At 41.5% G+C, this 19700-nt stretch overlaps 2 protein-coding genes across 2 annotated transcripts; both read right to left on the reverse strand.

Annotated features, from left to right (window-relative positions):
• Nucleotides 1–3745: 3745 nt before the first annotated feature.
• Nucleotides 3746–4615, reverse strand: LOC135975536 (olfactory receptor 10A7-like). The gene has a single exon (XM_065566748.1). The coding sequence runs from the start codon at nucleotides 4613–4615 to the stop codon at nucleotides 3746–3748; it is 870 nt and encodes a 289-aa protein (XP_065422820.1).
• Nucleotides 4616–13454: 8839 nt separating this feature from the next.
• LOC101946908 (olfactory receptor 14C36-like) lies at nucleotides 13455–14402 on the reverse strand. The gene has a single exon (XM_005310403.2). It carries the CDS (start codon nucleotides 14400–14402, stop codon nucleotides 13455–13457), a length of 948 nt encoding a protein of 315 aa, XP_005310460.2.
• Nucleotides 14403–19700: the final 5298 nt, after the last annotated feature.

Here is a 19700-nt window from a genome sequence, read left to right on the forward strand (position 1 = left end):
TACACGTCTAAGCAATTTTTAACTTGTTCTTTCCCTATTTTAGCCTCAGATCCTAACTCATTTATAGACCATGTTGAGATCCTCAAGTAGCGGGTGGTATGGAAATGCAAATTGATATCTTTATTATTGAATCAAAGACATTCCTAAATAATTGTTGATAATTCAAGTAAAAATGGAATTGATTATTTTTTCATAATATATGGACAAGAGCCAAAATTCATTGCTTTTTTTTTTTTTTTTTTTTAAATAAAGGCTCATAGAAAACTGGAGATAATAAAAAGGAGAAGGGAAAATATGAATATTGTTGTGGGGGAAGGGAATTAAACAATCTAAAATATGAAGAAACTTCCAGAGATTTGGAGTATGTGACTATATGACTGCCAGAAAATATAACAACTATGGATAGACATGTAGAGGGTTGTAAAGGAGAGTAGAGCTGATTGAAACATTTCAGTTGAATGTTTTTGGTAAGAAAATGCTGATTAAACAAAATCTGAATGTTCACCTGGAATGTTTTATTTTTATCTAAATTTGTTTGGGAAATTCATATTGTGGGGGGGAAATGATTTAATCTTTATCATTTCAAATATAATATAATATAATATAATATAATATAATATAATATAATATAATATAATATAATATAAATTTCAACTTATTAAATCCTCCCAACATTTTTACCTTATTGAAATGCTATATTTCAGAATATTTTGTTTCACTGAAAAAATCTGAAATGTTGACTTTTTGGCCTGATTTGGGATAAAACCAAATTCTGAAATTACTCATTTTTTCCAGGACAGAAATTCAATTTTTAGACTAGCCCTGAAAAAGGTATAAGGCATTGTTCCTATTCTTATTTCTGATGATAGTAATGATGAATAACTAGCCAGTTCTTTGAGACCTTACTGATTACCATTTGAATTGTTCCCTGAGCAATTCCACAGAAACCAATGTGATTATTTATGGAACAAGGTCCCTTTCAGGCTGAAAGTATTAAAATATGTCCCCTAACATTTATACAGCACCTTCCAACTCAGGTTCTCTGAGGAACTAACATCAGTTGTGCCAGCTTCACAACCTCTGGCTGTGGCAGGTCACTATTTACCCCACTTTTGCAGATGGAGAAACTGAGGCACAAAGAGGAAAGAAGCAATTCTCCATCAAGGTCCCACAACAAGCTTGTGGTGGGGGCAGTAAGAGATTCTGGATCTCATGAGTTGCCCAGGTCTAAGCACAGAATTACCCCTGAATATACCCTATACATATGAGAGTGTAACCCTCAGCAGAAACCCAGTGATATGACCGATCATATTACACACATGGGGGCCATGTCTCTATACAGAGACAGACAAGCTTTTTATTTCATGCACCCACTTCCATTCTAAAGACAGAAGTAATGTCTTCATGAATAAAGAGGCTGCAGAGACCACAGCCTGGACACCTTGGATTTCAGGAAAAAAACAACATCTGTAAGGGATCACTTAAAGCCAACTGCTACAATCTAGAAAATTTTGCCACATGAGGTGGCTTATTCATGTGTGCCATTGCAAAATTGAGCCCTGGATAAATGTCTGATAAAGTAGACAATCCTATTGCTATACACTTCTAGATTTCCAGAATCAGGAAAATCTGTGTAAAATTAAAATGTAATTGGCAATAACTTAATTCAGTGTCTGAGAGCTCTGAAAATCACGGGGAATTAAAAATGATTAAATAAAGATAACAATTAAATAAAAAGAGGACATATACTTCATCATTAGCATTAATTCTATGCAATCACTTTCTACAAATAAAGTAATAAAACACAATACAATCTCTCAGTTGCCTTCACGTTAATTATAAGATACTGGTTTCTCCCTTTATTGATTGCCAGACTCTGCCAGATATGGAACTATGTCTGTCTGATTTACTAGAGTGGTAGGTTCTGGTTTGCATTGCTTGTGGGACACCTTTTCTTTCTTTCTTTCTTTCTTTCTTTCTTTCTTTCTTTCTTTCTTTCTTTCTTTCTTTCTTTGAACTGAGATAATATCTAGGAGTCCCGATCATGCATCAGGACCACATTGTTCTATGCTCTGGACAAACCCGAGCAAAAAGACAACCCTTGTCCCATCGAACTTCCAGTATAATTACATCATTTCCCAATCTGTATGCCTGTTGGAAGATTTTACATTATTATTTGGAGCCCTGGGGATGGCTAATGTTCGGAATTTCCAACAAGAGGCACCTATTTAATTGCAGTTTTTAATTTCTTCGGGAAAGCAAGAAAAATACTCAGGACCGATCCTCAGCCTGTGTACATTCTCTGCTACAATTTAGAATTTATCGTGGGTTTCTGTACTGAGATAGCTCAAGGCACAATGCAACTTTCTCTTTTGGACTAGTCCCAAAGGAGGGCTCATTACTCTCATTTAGAAGAGACTTGTGCTTTTAGAAGTGAAGAAATAAGTTTCCTCTCTATTCTCCCCATGTCCCTGGTTTTATTCGATTCATACCATAACTGTGTGTGTTGTTTGTAATGCCTGGGTACACACTTCACTGATTGAGTACCACCAGAATACAGAGAAAAGTCTGATTCTGTCTACATTATTTATGTTGACCTGTACAGTACTGTCCATGGTAGCCCAATGAAATCAAGTAAGCTTCTTGCATGGAGTGACACCTACCTCAAGAAGATCAACTTGTTTGCTTTCAGGATCTTCAGAAGGTGAGCAACATTCCTATGTATAGTCCTGTCCTATGTATACCTCATCTCCACCATCCTGAGAGATGCTCTATGAAGTGGAAACTTTTTCCACCTGTATGTCTCACCTGACTGTCCTCCTCCTGTTTTGTGACACCCAAGTTGGGCCCATCTCCAGCTACTCGCTGAATAATGACAGGGTGTTGCCTGTGCTTTACAACACAGTCACCTCTCATGCTGAAGCCATTGAGCTACACCCTGAAGAACAGGGTGTGAAAGTGGAACTGAGAAAAGTCTTGATGGGGAAATTGTATTTGCAATGAAATTGGAAATGTTTTTCTCTAGGGCTTGTGAATATCTTCTAGGTGCTAAAGGACTCTCGTTTTCTCATTTCATTTTCTGCTCTGTGTTTAGTAGAAATGGTGAAAAAATTACAAAACAAATGAAGTTACTTTCATTTGGTAACTTCAAATGGACCTATTTTTGTCTTTTTCGTGAAATTTTCTATTGTACTTTATTGTTTACTATTCATGCTCATTTTCTACAATTTTACTGAAATTTTGTTCAAAACCATTCTCAAAATGGTTAGCTTGCAGCACATGAACATTGTCTTCCAAAATTAGCTTTTTTAACAACATATTTCATTGCAATTTTGAGTTAAAATGAAAAAAAATCCGTGCATATTCACATTAAATGTAGATGAATTTTTGAGATTTTTCTGTGTGTTTCAAGCAGCAGTATATATGATCAACATTTCTGAAACTTTGATGCCTTTTTCTGGCCAAAATTTCTAATTTCATCCCCCCAGAAAATTGACAAAATGTTTTCAACATTTTTGTGTGTTTCATTTTGCAGTTTTAAGAAACTACTTCAACGGTAGCAGTGAATGGCATTGACATCAAAGGAACTACTCAAGATTTATGCAGTTGGATAACTGATCTCAGAACAGGACCTGTATCCCAATTATTTTCTTTGAGAAAATATTTTTTCCTTTCAGCCCATCCCACAACAATCTCCACACAGCACCTTTCACCTCATTGTTCCTCAGGCTGTAGACTATAGGGTTCAAGATGGGGTGATGGTTGTATACATCAGAGCCAGCACTTTGTTGCTGTCCGGTGAGTTAGTGGACTTGGGTCTTAAATAGATCAGGCCACTGCTCCCATAATACAATATCACCACAATGAGGTGTGAGGAGCAGGTGGAGAAAGCTTTGTGTCTGCCATCAGCCGAAGCCATCTTTAAAATGGTGGAGATAATAACAATGTAGGACACAAGGATGAGAGAAAATGGAGTGAAGTTGACCAGTATAGTAGCTGTAAACAACTGCATTTCATATGAAGAGGTGTCAGTGCAAGAAAGCTTAAGCAATGGGGGAATGTCACAGAAGAAATAGTTAATCTGATTGGACCCACAAAATGGCAAGTTGAAAACCCAGGTTGTCTGTACTAGGGATACCACGTTACCACTGAACCAAGAGAGAACTACCAATGAAAGGCAGACCCTCCTGTTCATGATGAGTCTGTACCTCAATGGGTTGCATATGGCCACATAGCGGTCATACGCCATTGCAGCCAGAAGGAAGCACTCAGAGATTCCAAGGAAGAGCAGGAAGTACATTTGTGCAGCACAACCCACATAGGAAATGCTCCTGTTGTCTGAGAGGAGGTTCACCAGCATCTTAGGGATGGTGACCGAGGTGTAGCAGATCTCCAGGAAGGATAAGACTCTGAGAAAGAAATACATAGGGGTTTGAAGGGCTGTGTCTATGGTGATGAGGATGATGAGGATGTTCCCCATCAGGGTAATCAAGTAAATTAACAGATAGATGGAGAACAGAGGCACCTGCAGCTCATGGTGGTTGGACAATCCCAGTAGAATGAATTCAGTCACTGTGGTGAGGTTCCCCATTCTTGATTCCTTTGCATATTTCATCTGTGGGAGACAATAAATACCTGGTTATCATGTGAAGAAGTGACCTACTGCAGGAAATAAGGAGAAATAGTCAAAGGCACACATTCTCCAATGGACATTCTATGAGAGTTGGGGGTCATGTCCTCAAAGATATTTCAGTGGTTCACTCCCTTTGATTTCTATGGGAGTTAGGCACCTAAATACCTTTAAGGATCTGTACCTGGGTGTTTTACTGCCCCATGTGCATTTTGTTGGTGATGGTAATGCAACATTAAGGTCTGTATATTTGCCTGAGATAGACTTTTGGGTTTTGTTTGGCCATTTGAATTTTGAGGTTTTTAAAACACAATTGTTTATGTCTTACTATCATGTGTGAGCAAAGAACAAGGACACCATATCTTGCTTCTGCCTAGCCAGTTGGAATTACAGCCCGATAAGAAAAGATAAGGAAGAGAGTTAAAGTGTTGCTGGGCACGGTGGGCGGTTGATATACATATATAGAATTCCTTTCCCAAGACAAGGTCAAACAACCGGTTCGAAGGGGTGAGGTGGATGGGTGGAGGTATAAGAAACACCAAAAGCCAAAGAAATGGTGACCCTGGCTGAAACACAACCTCACTCTCTACCCCTCCCATGGGATAAAAAAGAGGTGGTACTGAAACCTCCAGACTCACGAACCTCCAAAACATAACATGACCATAAATTGTAAGGAGTGGGACCAGGGTTGTGCACTAGAGGCATAATTAAGCCTGATTAGAAGGAGGAGGTGGGAAAAAAGATCAAATAAAGTTCTACAGGTGTACAGAGCTGTGGATTATGCTTGCTTGGTAACCCCAGTAGGGTTACCATTCGTCCGGATTTATCCGGACATGTCCTCCTTTTGTGTGCTAAAAATAGCGTCCGGGGGGAATTTGTAAAGCACTCACAATGTCCGGGATTAGCAGAGCGAGTGGCTGGGAGGGCTGCAGGGAAGTCCCGGGCTGGATTCAGGAGCAGCTGTAGAGGAGCCGGATCCGCCCTGCATTCTGAGCCAGCAGCTCCCTTGCAGCCCAGTCCAGCAGCACTGTGCAGGGCCAGACCGGGTTTTGTTGTGCAGGGCCAGGGACCAGGTTTTGTTGTGCTGGGGAGCTCAGCCACGTGTCCGGCTCGGCTGCACAGAGCCCAACACTCTGTTCTGAGCAGCAGGGTAAGGAGGTCAGGGGGCAGGAAGGTTCTGGAGGTGGAGGTCAAGAAACGGGGGGGGCTTTTGGGGGGGAGTGGAGAAAGTTTTGGGCAGTCAGGGTACAGGTAGGGGGTAGGGTCCTGGGGGGCAGTTGGGGGGGGGGTCTTAGGAGGGGGCAGTTAGGGGACAAGGAACAGGGAGTCTTAGGTAGGGGGTGGGGTTCTGGAGGGCAGTTAGGAGCAGGGGTCCCAGGAGGGGGCAGTCAGGGGACAAGGAGCAGGGGGGGAGTGTTTGGGAGTTCTGGGGGGGGCTGTCAGGTGGCAGGGGTGGGGAGATGGATCGGAGCAGTCAGGGGACAGGGAGCAGAGGGGTTTAGATGGGTTGGGAGTTCTGGGGGGGGCTGTCAGGGGGTGGGGAGTGGTTGGATGGGGCGTGGGAGTCCCAGGGGTCTGTCTGGGGGTGGGGGTGTGGATAAGGGTTGGGGCAGTCAGGGGACAAGAGGCAGGGAGGCTTAGATAGGGAGTGGAGTCCTGGGGGGCAGTTAGGGGCAGGGGTCCCAGGAGGGGGCAGTCAGGGGACAAGGAACGGGGGGAGGGTTGGGGGTTCTGGGGGGGCGGGAAGTGGGAGGGGCAGGGGCGGGGCTAGGGCGGGGCTCCTCCCGTCCTCTTTTTTTCTTGCTGAAATATGGTAACCCTAAACCCCAGTAAACATCGCATTGCCTGCACTTTGGACTCCGGCCTTCTGCTTTCTGTCTGCGTGACAAGAGCCAAGGGAGGCTGAGGGGAAGCCCTAATACCTTTGAAAATGTTCCCCCAAAGTCACTGCGGCAAATTCTTCCTTCACTTCACCAAGTGCAAATCTCCTTTAGGCTCCTTCCAAAATCCCAGTCTGTGTTGGCTGGCATTTCTGTATTCTAGATGTGGCCGAAAATGAGAGAAAATGTCTCAAGGGAAAGTATCACCCCCACAAAGTTCATTGTTTCTGTGTAAAAAATCAGGACTTCCTGGAATGTGCCTTTCAGACAGACAGACTCACAGACAGACCAATAGAAAATCAGACAGACACAAAGGGAGACCAATAGAAAAACACATAAGCCAATAGGTAGATTGACCAATAGACTAATGGGTAGATGGATACATTTCACTAAATTGTTTCAATTTTATCCTCTTTCAAATTCCTTTAACCATCCCATCTTCTTTCCTGCTACATTAAGCATGCACAGTGATTGATTGTTGGTAATACTAAGAAATGGATTGACTACACTATGTTCTAATTGGAACACTGCATAGACTTGCAGGGGACACAGATCAGCAAAACTACTTTGAAGTAGATGGAGCTACATTGATTTGCACGATGAGTATTTTCCCTCTTCTCGGTGAATGCGAAAGAATAATACTGAGATCCTGCAAAAAAAACAAACTTTCCTTTCAACACGACAGGTGGAATTTTAATGCACCTGAGGGCTTTATACTAAAATGTCAGTGAACATGGGCATGCTGTTTCACTTCTTTTTGCCTTTGTGTCTCCACCTATAAAAAGGGATGATGACTTTTACTTATCCCTCAGCACAGTGTGGGGCTAATTTCGTTAATGTTTATAGTACCCTTTGAGTTTCTGAGATGACTGTTCCTATGGAAATTCAAAGTGACATTCTTATAATTGAATCAAAGATGTTCCCAAATAACTGTTGATCATTCAAATTCAAATAGAATTGATTATGGTTTAATAATATATGGACCAAAGCCCATTTTGATTTTGGGGAGCGGTTAAAGAAAAGGCTAATAGAAAACCTGAGAGAGTACAAAAGAGAGGTAAAAAGTCTGATTCTTTTTTGTTTGGGAAGGGAATTAAAAGATCTAAACTATGAAGAAATTTCCAAGTACCTGCACTATGCGACTGCAGGATTGTAAGGAAATGTGACAACTGTGTATAGAGAAGGAGAGGGAAACTAAAAAAAAGCAGAGTTGGTTAAAAATTTTCAGAGGAATTTTTTTCCTAAGAAAATGCTGATTAAAGAAAATCTAAATATTTAGCTTTCATGTTCTCATTTTGTCTTAATTGTCTATGGGAAATTGATCAGGTTGAAATGTTTTGTTTCAGGTGTATCATTTAAACAATAATATAATCAAAACAATAAAGTCAACATGAAATGTTAAACCTTGTTTAACGCCCCTCCCCCCCCCAACATATTCACCTTATAGAAATGCAATATTTCCGAATATTTTGTTTCACAAAAAAGCCCTGAGATTTTGACTTTTTGGTCTGATCTGGGATTAAACCAAATTTTGAACTGTATGATCTTCTGGGACAGAAATTCCATATTTTGACCACCTCTGAGAAATGTATGAGGCATTGTTCCTATTCTTATTTGTAATTATAATAATGATAAATAACTAGGCAGTAATTTGAGCCCTTACTGATTAGATTTTGACTTGTTCCATGAACAGTTTCACAGATACCAATGTGACTATTTACAAAACAAGATCCCGTTCAATGTGAAGGTGTCACTATGTGTCCCCTACCATTTATATAGCACCTTCCAGCAGAGGACCTCTGAACAACTAACATCAGTTATGTCAGCTTCACAATTTCAGGCTGAGGTAGGTTGGACTTTTGCAGATGGAGAGACTGAGACACAGAGAAGCAAGAAGTGATTCTCTTCTAAGGTCACACAATTAGTTTGTGGCAGGGGCAGGAAGAGATTCTAGTCTCATAAGTTTCCCTGGTTTAAGCACAGAATTGCCCCTGAATATACCCTATAAATATGAGATTATACAGCTCTGCAGAAACCCAATGATATGACTGATCAAACTACATAGATGGGGGCCATGTCTATAGAGAGAGACAGACAAACTGTTCATATCATGCACCCACCTCCACAACCATCAATCCAGTCCCATTTGCTGGTTCTCAAGAGGCTCTGTTTTTAAGACACCTGCAAAGGCTGCATGAGTACAGAGACTGTAGAGACCACAGCCTGGATTTCGGGAATAGAACATCTATCAGATGTCACATAAAGCCAAGGGCTATGATCTAGCAAACTGCCACATGAGGAGTCTCATTCATGTGTGCATTTGAAAAAAAATGATTTCTGGATAAATGTATGAGAAAGCAGACAATCCAATCAAGTTGCTAAACACCTCTAAAGTTAAAGAATTAGGAAGTTCGGTGTTTATGATATGATCAGTCAAAATTAAAATGTAATTGGCAATGACCTAATTCAGTGTCCAAAATCTCCAGAAATCACTGTTGGCTTAGTGAAACAGGGAACTGAAAAAAATAAACTAAATACAAGGAGAAAAAAATACTTCACCATTAGTGTTAATTCTACACACTCTCTTTCTACAAATAAAGTAATAAAACGTAATACAAACTCCTAGTTGCTTTAAGTTAATTATCAGGTACTGGTATATCTCTTTGCAATTGCCACATTCTGCCTACAGAACTATCTCTGTCTCATTTTCTTGAGTTGTATGTTCTGGTTTGCATTGCTTGTGGGACATGTTTTATTTATTTATTTATATTTATTTGAAATGCATTAATGCCTAGGAGCCCCGAGCATGGATCAGGACTCCATTATGTTATACTCTTGACAAACCCTGAACTAAAAAAGACAGCCCTTGCCCCAAAGAACTTGCAGTCTAATTACATCATTTCCCAATCTGTATACCTGTTGGAAGATTTTACATTACTATACAGAGCCCTGGGGATGGCTAATGTCAAGAACTTCCAAAGATGGGCATCTATTTAATTGCAGTTTTAAATTTCTTTAGGAAAGCAAGAAAAATAAATACTAAAGGGACCAATCCCCAGCAGGTGAAATTTCTTTCTTTGAAATGACGCCACTTGAGAATCTCCCCCAGGTTTCTATACAGAGACAGTTCAAGTCAAGGGAGCAAAAGCAACATGCCCTCAGATATGTTTTCAGTCCATACAATAGTGAACGCCAACCAGAATGTAGCTAGATCCAAAATAATTTCCTCCTACCTCCAGGTTTCTTTGCTCAGCTCTCTGCAGAATGAATGTGCTGATATCTATGGTCTATTTCAGTCCCCTTATATGACCTTTGGGGTGTAATTATGCTGCAGCCACTGTGCCCAACACACTGGGGGATTTACACCCATGTATTCCCACTGTGTCTCTTTAATTGGAAGGAAAAAGTCTGCAGCATAAGGATTTTCAGTGGAAACTTTTGTCTTTTTTTTTGCTTGAGAGTTCCTGGAGTTAATTCTCATTCACATTATAGAGACTTCATGTGGCTCTGTGAATGTAACTGAGCCTTGGGGTGGATGTCAATGTCATTTATGTCCATTTTCCGGCCCTTTTCATACTGCTAGAATGGTACAAAGCAGCTTCTGTGTCAATGAGGCTCAGGTCAACTAAGCTGAATTCTACTCTAAGGCTTCAGCTACACTAGAAGCTGGGGGAGTGGCGGCAGCACAGTCTAGCTGAATGAAGTATGTGCCCTTGAGGTCTGAGTGGCTTTGTACTTGAGGTGACTAGCACATAGCCATTTGCCGCTGCCTGTGCTACTGCGGCTACACTTCTATTTTTAGAACGCTAACTCAATGACAGCTCAGTACAAATATGTGTACACGAGCTGGGAATCACACCTGTAGCACCAAGCGCAGAGGTAGCCTAAATTACACAGGTGTGAATCTAGATTAGGGCCTCGTATTGCAAACCCATGAGTGTGATCCAGTGAGAGACACCTGTTGGCTTCACAGGGCTTCAGATCTGGCCTTCAATGGAGGGCTCAAGTATAAAAGCTATGTGGATAGCTTTTACGTGATAGTGACTATACATAGCGGGAAACATTACACCAGGTAGGTAATTTTCACAGATTCCTGGAGGTGGGGCAGAGAGAGGAATTTAGCCTATTGGGAGGTTTGAATAATCTTCCTTGCTAAACTTCTCTGCTGTTAAAAGCAGTGCATGGTGGAGACCCACTTCACAGCGAAGCATCCCAGCCTTATTTCTGCTTTTGGTGGAAATAATTGCTGTGTGTAATATTTCCACGGCAGGGAGAAGTTCAACTCATTTAGGGGCAGCCATCCCCATGGGGGACAATGGGACACCATACACAAGCCCTTCAAACTGGATGGGAGATGGGAGTGGGAGGATCACGTTGCATGTTTATACCCAAAGATTTTGAAGTAAGAAGGGGTCATGAAGTCTTCTCCCCATAAGTACTAGAGAGAAAAAATAAAGATGGCTGTCAAACGATGCTGTACAGGCTTCTGCTGTCTGGTGGACTGCTAGTAGAATGTATATTATCTGAATAGTTGAAATGTTACATAGTGGAAGGTCATGGCAAAAAAGCCCTCCAGGGAATAAACCTGTCCAAAAAATCAATCAATGGGTTAACAAAGGTGCTTGTCATTAGCCTAGTTTCACCAATTCTTTACAGGATAGATATATGTCACAGTTTAGGGTAATTGACTCTGTATTCCCCCTCCGTAGTTCCTTGAGGGCAGCCGCTCCCAACTCCTAGCCATCACATCTCTTGAGCAGATGCTCTCTCTCCCTCCTGACTGGAGTTTTTCCATGCTGCACAGATCCTTGCCTACCCTATGACATTCCCAGAAAACTGAAACTGGACAGCGTCTGGACTTTGATTTCTCTTTTAAGGCTGTGAACAGCACAATAGCCTGCAGTTATAAGTTACCACAAAGTCTTTCTAAGCAAGCACATTTATTCTTAAGATGAAAGCATTGCAGAGAAAACATTTAAAAAACAAAGAATTTACACACATGCTAAAAACCTTAGCAAAGCTTATCCCACCTCCACCTCAGGCTCTGGTAGGGATGAGTCCTTCAAACCCACAGATGGTTTTTCCCTTTGGTTACATGTTCATAATTGTCTCAGATTCAGAACCACCATGAATAGTTTATTCTTTTCTTTAGACAGACTTGACTTTTAAACTAAGTGTCATGTAACAGGTGATCAGCAAACAATGGTCCTTCAGGGTGTACATACATAAGAACATAAGAATGGACCTACTGGGTCAGACCAATGGTCTATCTAGCCCAGTATGCTGTCTTCCTCCAGTGGCCAATGCCAGGACATTCAGAGGGAATGAGCAAAACAGCAATCATTGAGTGATCTATCCCCTGTCACCCATTCCTAGTTTCTGACAAACAGAGGCTAGGGCCAACATCCTTACCCATCCTGGCCAATAGACCTTGATGGACCTATCCTCCATGAACTTATCTAGTTCTTTTTTAAATGCTGTTATAGTCTTGGCTGTCACCGTATCCTCTGGCAAGGAGTTCCACAGGTTGTCTGTGCATTGTGTGAAGAAATACTTCATTTATTATTGTTTAAAACCTGCTGCCTATTAATTCATTTGGTGACCCCTAGTTCTTTATTATGAGAAAGCATAAATAACACTTCCTTATTTTCTTTCTCAACACCAGTCATGATTTAATAGACCTCTATCATATCCCTCCTTAGTCATCTCTTTTCCAAGCTGAGAAATCCCAGTCTTATTAATCTCTCCGCCTACGGAAACTGTTCCATACTCCTAAACTTTTTTCTTTTCCTTTTCTGTAGTCTTTCCAATTCCAATATATCTTTTTAATATGCGGTGACCACATCTGCATGCAGCATTCAAGATGTGGGCCTACCATGGATTTATATAGCGGCAATATGATATTTTCTGTCTTTTCATCTATCACTTTCATAAATGTTCCCAACTTTCTTTTAGCTTTTTTGACTGCTGCTGCATATTGAGTGGATATTTTATGAAAGCTATCCACAATGACTCTGAGATCTGGAGTAGCAACAGCTAATTTGTACTTGATCATTTTACATGTATACTTGGTATTCTGTTTTCCAATGTGCATTACTTTGTATTTGCATGTGTAGGCTGGGTTTTCGCATAGCAGAGATACTAATTTGTATTCACCTTGCCCTAGAAATTCCCTAGAAAGTCCCAACGTCCATTTTTGTCTGGCTCATTGTTCACTAGAGTCCTTTGAAATTCATAACCCTTCCCAGGGTTCACATCCCATCTCCTTGCTAGCTAGGATACATACAAATATAAGACAAACTTTGCATTCATTACAATGGACTCCAAAGTCTTTAAAACTTAATCCAGTCCATTTTTTTCATAGGGATATTTCCGGGACTTGCCATATCTGTCCCACGCACCATGTTTAAACACTGCTTAGAGACACATTACTGATTTGACCATGTAGTGAAAACTCTCAGAAATGTGTTCTGCGGTACATGAGTTTTCATAATACACCCATCATTACAGTATCTTAGCACTGTCCTGTAATGCAGAGATTGAAAAACTTCATTGCACCATGACCCCCTTATGACAACAACTACTACACAACACCAGAGAGGGGAACGAAGCCTGAGCCTACCCGATCCCCACCACCCAGGGCAGGGGGGCCAAAGCCCAAGGGTTTCAGCCCCAGTCAAAGGCCTATAACCTGAGCCCCTCTGCCCAAGGCTTCTACTGCTGCCTCGGGCGGTGGAGCTCGGGCTTCAGACCTGGACCCCAGCAAGTCTAAGTCAGCCCTGGTGACCCCATTAAATTGGGATCACAACCCACTTTAGGGTCCCAACCCACAGTTTGAAAACCACAGAAATAGTGAATTTATGAGCATCTCTGCAGCTAAAAGGAATCCCGCCATTCATTTATGAATATGAAAACCTGGACTGGGGAGGGAATATTAACCTATATTAAGAAGTAAAAAAGCTATTGGTGAAAAATATCTTGCTTGAAATTTTGCCCAGAGCTTCTTTTATCTCCTTGTTTCTCAGGCTGTAAATGAGCAGATTTATTACTGGGGTAACCACAGAATACAACATAGTAGCCAGCATGCCCTGATACGGGGAAGATTCTGATCCCGGCCCTAGGTACGTAAATATTCCAGTGCTGATAAACAACGAAAACACAACTAGGTGTGGCAGACAAGTGGAGAAGGCTTTATACCTGCCCTGTGAAGAGGGGATTCTCAGCACAGCAGAAAGGATGTGAATATAGGACACCAATATGGAAATTAAGAAAAATAACCCCACAACAGCACTACATACAATATCCACAATTTCATTCGCACTTGTATCAGCACAAGAGATTTTCAGTAGCTGTGGGATATCGCAGAAGAACTGATCAACAACATTGGACCCACAGAAAGGTAATAGGAAGGTATTAGCAGTGTGGAGCAATGAATAGATACAGCTGCTGATCCAGGAACCAGCTGCCATCTGTGCACATGCCCCCCTGGTCATGATGACCCTGTAACGCAAAGGGTGGCAGATTGCAATGTAGCAGTCATATGCCATCGCTGCGAGAAGGACCAACTCTGAAAAGGCAAAGAAGATACCAAAATAGACTTGGGAAACACAGCCAGAGAAAGAGATCAGTCTGGTGTTGGTTAGGGAGTTCACCATGGACTTGGGAACAGTGACAGAGATGTAGCAAACATCGAGGAAGGACAAGTTGCCCAGGAAGAAATACATGGGGCTGTGAAGATGGTGGTCACTGGCTACGGCTGTGATGATGAGAAGATTGCCCATCAGGGCTGCCAGGTAAATCACCAGGAACACCGCAAAGTGCAAAATCTGCAGCTCCCGAACATCAGAGAATCTCAGGAGAAGGAACTCGGTCACGGTGCTTTGGTTGGACATTTCCTGCTGTGTGGAGAGAAATGCAAGATAAAACCAGGTGAGGGTAGAAAAGAAGAAAAGAGAACAATATATGTGCTTATTCTTCTTCAGAAAAGATTCTGGATTCTAGAACTAGTGCGTAGAATAGTGCTTTTCTAAGATCATTCAGATACAAGGAGAAAGTATTAGTGACATATTATTCTCAATTTATTTAAATACATTTTGCATATTTAATGTTCATGCTATGTCCTAGAGTTGATTGAAATTTTCCCAAACTTATTTGCTCTTCAAAATGATTCAGCCTCATTTGCAACTAGAGAAACCCTTTTGGGTCAAATTCTCTGCTACTGTAAATTTTCATTTTCTATGAAACTGTCAGTTTATATCGGCGGAGAATTTATCTCCCTGTTTTCAAATTATGCCCTCAATTATGAGAAGCAGAAGTCTTATAATTCAACTTGGCAGAATCCCATGTTTATGTTTTATAACTTCACCAGAAAATATCAAGTTTAATTTTTAAACATTTTTATTTTTAATTTATCTTTAAAATTAAAAAATATAAATTATTAAACAACTTTTAAACATTTCAATTTAAATTTTCACAATTGCAAAAGGTTATGAGTTCTAAACATTTTATCCTTGCATTTTATCTATTTAAATTTTCACAATTGTGGGAAGTTATTGGGGTGGGGGATCATACAATGGGGGGGACAGTGAATACATACTTAATGACATTGGGATTCAATAAAATACATTTTATAACCATTTAAATACAAATTGTCAAGGTCATGTCAAAATATACAAAGTGAAGAGCTTTAAATTGAAACTCTACTAAGTTCTCAAGTACCATTTTTCTTATGTGCATCCGACGAAGTGGGCATTCATCCCCGAAAGCTTATGCTCCAATACATCTGTTAGTCTTAAAGGTGCCACAGGACTCTCTGTTGCTTTTTACAGATCCAGACTACCACGGCTACATTGCAAAAAACCTCCCATTAGCGACGAGTCTCAGTGCCTAAGTCAATAGATTTGGGCTCATCTGACTGGGCTATGCGTAGCAGTGTAGACAATCCCGGTTGGGCTGGAGGACCAGATTTAAAACCTGGTGAAGTGAAAGGATCTCAGAGCCCGGCTCCAGCCTGAATGGGAATGTCTGCACTGCTATTTTCAGCCCCTGAGCCCCGTGAGCTCAAGTCAGTTAACTGAATCTTTGAAGCTTGCTGCCGTGGGACATTTTCCCCCCAGTATAGAGATACTTATGGTGTCCAAAACAGCCAATGCTGTTTTTGGTGGGATAAACAAAAGAAAAAGGTGGTGGTGCTGGGAGTCTGATTCTATCTGATTCCATGGGTCACCTGGAACAGTGCACTCAGTGCTAGGCATCAAACAGAAAGATAATGATAAATGAAGGCAGAAGTGGGGAGGAACAGAGTTTTTATAGTTTGGAGGAGATTAACTGTGAGGAAAGCTTATTCTGTCATCCATCCATCCATCCATCCATCCATCCATCCATCCATCTATCCAGCCATCCCTATAAGCAGCTATCTATATAACAATCCACCCATCTTCATAAGTATATACCTAAAAAACAACAGCAATTCATCCATTTCCATCATTATCTATCTATCTCTCTATCTATCTATCTATCTATCTATCTATCTAATCTGCTTTGACTTTTACATAAGTCAACACCATCTTCCTGAATCAGACAGCACTGGACACCAACATGTATCATGGTAAATTATCAGACGAAAAGAAAATTGATAGAAAGACAGATATGGATGTCAGTGGAGAAATAAATTCAAAATTTACATTGTCTGGTACAGAAATCAGAATCATGTTCAGTTACATGATAAGAAGCTTACCTGCCGGAATCCTGAGTTGAAACACCAGGTATTCTTTCAAATACTCTAAAACCGAATAATAAAAATATGACACTGAAATACATGCATTCCTATATCTCCTTGCCCCCTAAGTCTGCGACCAAAGAATTACTGATTACTAGTACCATTTTTGGCTGGGAAAGGGAGACTGACTCATAATGCAGCGGCTTAGAATTGGTTAATAATGTTGATTATAGTTCACTTGTGTCTCAATGAAAGCAAGCAATTCCCACCCTACCAGTGCTCTGGAGTCACCACCAGGTACGATGGAAATATATTAAGACAAGATCTCCTTTTGATATGGTGGGTACCCAAGTCGGACCTTCTTAGCAATGAGCAACTGGTGCCTTGCTAAGGAGATTTATCCAGGTGATTTCTCTGACGTGTACCCAGGGTTATTATTCCCTGGAGGCCTGCTGAGCTCAGGAACAAAGACAAAGGAGGAATCTGCCTTGTAATCAATTATAAAAACAATTCGATAACTAGGGCTGGTACCAAAAAAATTCAAATTAAACCTTTTCTTGTTGTAAAAAGAGACAGCATTGCCAGTGCCAAATGTTCAAAAATGTCTCCTCCCAAAAGTAATGACATTAACCTATCTATCTATCTATCTATCTATCTATCTATCTATCTATCTATCTATCTATCTATCTATCTATCTATCCATTCCAAGGCCAGAAGGGAACATTGTGATCACAGGTCACAGAATGTAAGTGATCTATTCCCTTTCTCTGGGACAGCTTTGTCGCAGATGGGGTCAATGGTAAAACTCTCTTTGATTTGAATGTGAATTAGATTGGGCTCTCAGTTACCTATACTCAATATAGGTAGGCCTGTGTTATATGGGAGGTGTGTCTACTTAATGTAATGGATCCTTTCTGCTTTAAAATCTACAAATCTATGAACAACCAGTGCAGAGGCTTCCCCACAATACAGCATGATGGCCGCTGAGAGTGTACTGAGTGAGATAACAGCAGCATCACTCTCTAATGTTGTAGGTAGCAGCTGTGGTTAGACGTTAATACATGTTTGGCCGAGTGTGAGTGTTTGGCTGCGTGTGAGGGTCACCAGTCTGATTAGATGTTTGGCTGTGTGTGTGTTTCCTTTGTGTGACCCCGCTCCCCCTCCCCCGCAGCCCTGCGCAAACAACTGGCACATCAGACCTCAAGCAAATGACCAAATAACCACAAGATCCATTAAGGGACAAAGGCACCTAGCCAGGTTTGTTGTCAACAAACCATGGTACTAGTATTCTGTAGACTCTACCGGACCACTAATACATGTATACTCATAACAGTGGACCAGCTCAGTGAACGGTGGGACTTTCCATTCCTCCCTAAGGCCCTATACAAACTAGTTAGTATTGCCCCTCTGACATAGTTACTTTAATTACTGCTTCCTAACATGACTAGTTTTTATTCATTATCTTGTATATGTTGATTTAATTAAAACATTTTTATTACGTACTGTTATCCTTACCTTAGCTTTTGGGGGGGAGGGTGTCAGTGTGTTTCTGTTATCCTTGGGGAATGTTTTTGTACCATCATTAATATTGAAATGTTCTGGTACCACTTAATATCAAAATGTGTTTGCATAAGTACTCTGTGATTAGCACTTCTTAGGAATGTATATTTCTGCAATATTAGCCCTGTTCTTGCCAGATTCTGTGAGCACCTCTTATACAAGGGTTTATGTCTCAGGCTCTTTTGCTACTACAGGAGCCAATGGAAGAAATTAAGCTCAGTGATGAGCAACATTATCTCCATGGAGGTCCACTTCTGGAGGTCATTTAATTGTGGTGTGCAACTGCTGTCTGGGAACGTGCAATCTCCATGCACACACTAGAGTAACCAGGGACAGCCGCCTGTGAGCCTGGTGCCAGTGCGCCATGCTGGGTGCAGTACAGCCACACCGGAGGAGGTTCCTGGGCTTTGTGCTGGATCCTGCGAACGGAGGACCGACATGCTACTGCTTTGGCCGCTGCAGTTTCTGGTCCGTTTGCTGGCCATGACCCTGCTGGTCTTGCTCATTGTCACTAGAGCCCTGCAGATGTGCAGAGGTCTACTTTATATCTGTGGATATCCGCACCTACAGATATAAATTTTGTATCTGTGCACAGCTCTAAGTGCAGATCATCTGAAATCAATGGACCAGATCCCCAGCTTTGGTAAAGCAATTTAGATCCTCTGAAATCAATGGCGAGTTCCCCAGATCCCCAGTATAGTCCCATTGAAGTGAGGCCAGCATTATAAAATTGATTTTGGAGATTTAAGGAATTTGAGAACATGGCCCATTCTGACAACACAAATCCCAAATGAACGTAGGCTGAGACATGGCTAATAATTTTACAGAACTTTCTTCATTAGAAGGTGAAGTAGAGAGAACTGCATCACACAGTACAAGATAAAGGGTGTATGAGACGCCACGGTGTGCAGTGATCAGGAATACATTTCTCAGTGGCCTATCCTTATCAGAGACCAGGCGGCAGTACAGAGCATGGCGAGGGCAGTGTCTCCATCCAAATGTAGGGATGCTGAGGCAACCGCAGTGCACTGCCAAATGTACAGCACCTACCCCAGGGTGGGAAATGTCCAAGTAAAGTGTACGACAGCTGCTTGGGAGATGACAAAGGTAACTACAGACAGGAAGGAGGTGAGACTTCTTCCCACAGTTTCTGACTTCCTGATGTCCTGCGGAAAGGTAAAGGACCTCGAGCTGGGTGGGAGAGGAAATCTGCTCTCCTTGGCTGAGTGTGTAGGGAACAACAGGCCACCCCAGTGGAGTGGGGAATCAATATCCCTCTCGCTTCCCCCGGAAAAACTGAGTATAAGCCATCAGAGTTTGTGGGACCTGACTGCCGGGGAGGTGGGGCAGAGAGAGGAATTTAGCCAATGGGGAGGTTTGAATAATCTCCTTTGCTAGACCCCTCTGTTGTTACAAGCAGTGCATGGTGGAGAGCTGCTTCACAGGGAAGCATCCCTGCCTTATTTCTGCTTTTGGTTGAAAAAATTGCTCTCTGTAATATTTCCACGGCAGGAAAACGTTCAACCCATTGTGGGGCAGTGTCATAACTATAAAAGGAAGGGTAACAGCTCTCCTGTGTACAGTATTATAAAATCCCTCCTGGCCAGAGACTCCAAAATCCTTTAACCTGGCTGACACCTGACCCAAAAGACCAATAAGGGGACAAGATACTTTCAAATCTTGGGGGGGGGGAAGGCTTTTGTTTGTGCTCTTTGTTTTGGGATGTTTCAGAGTAGCAGCCGTGTTAGTCTGTATCCGCAAAAAGAACAGGAGTACATGTGGCACCTTAGAGACTAACAAATTTATTAGAGCATAAGCTTTCGTGGACTACAGCCCACTTCTTCGGATGCATATAGAATGGAACATATATTGAGGAGATATATATACACACATACAGAGAGCATGAACAGGT

This window comes from Chrysemys picta, chromosome 13 (assembly GCF_011386835.1).
Source record: "Chrysemys picta bellii isolate R12L10 chromosome 13, ASM1138683v2, whole genome shotgun sequence".
NCBI classification, from domain to species: domain Eukaryota; kingdom Metazoa; phylum Chordata; order Testudines; family Emydidae; genus Chrysemys; species Chrysemys picta.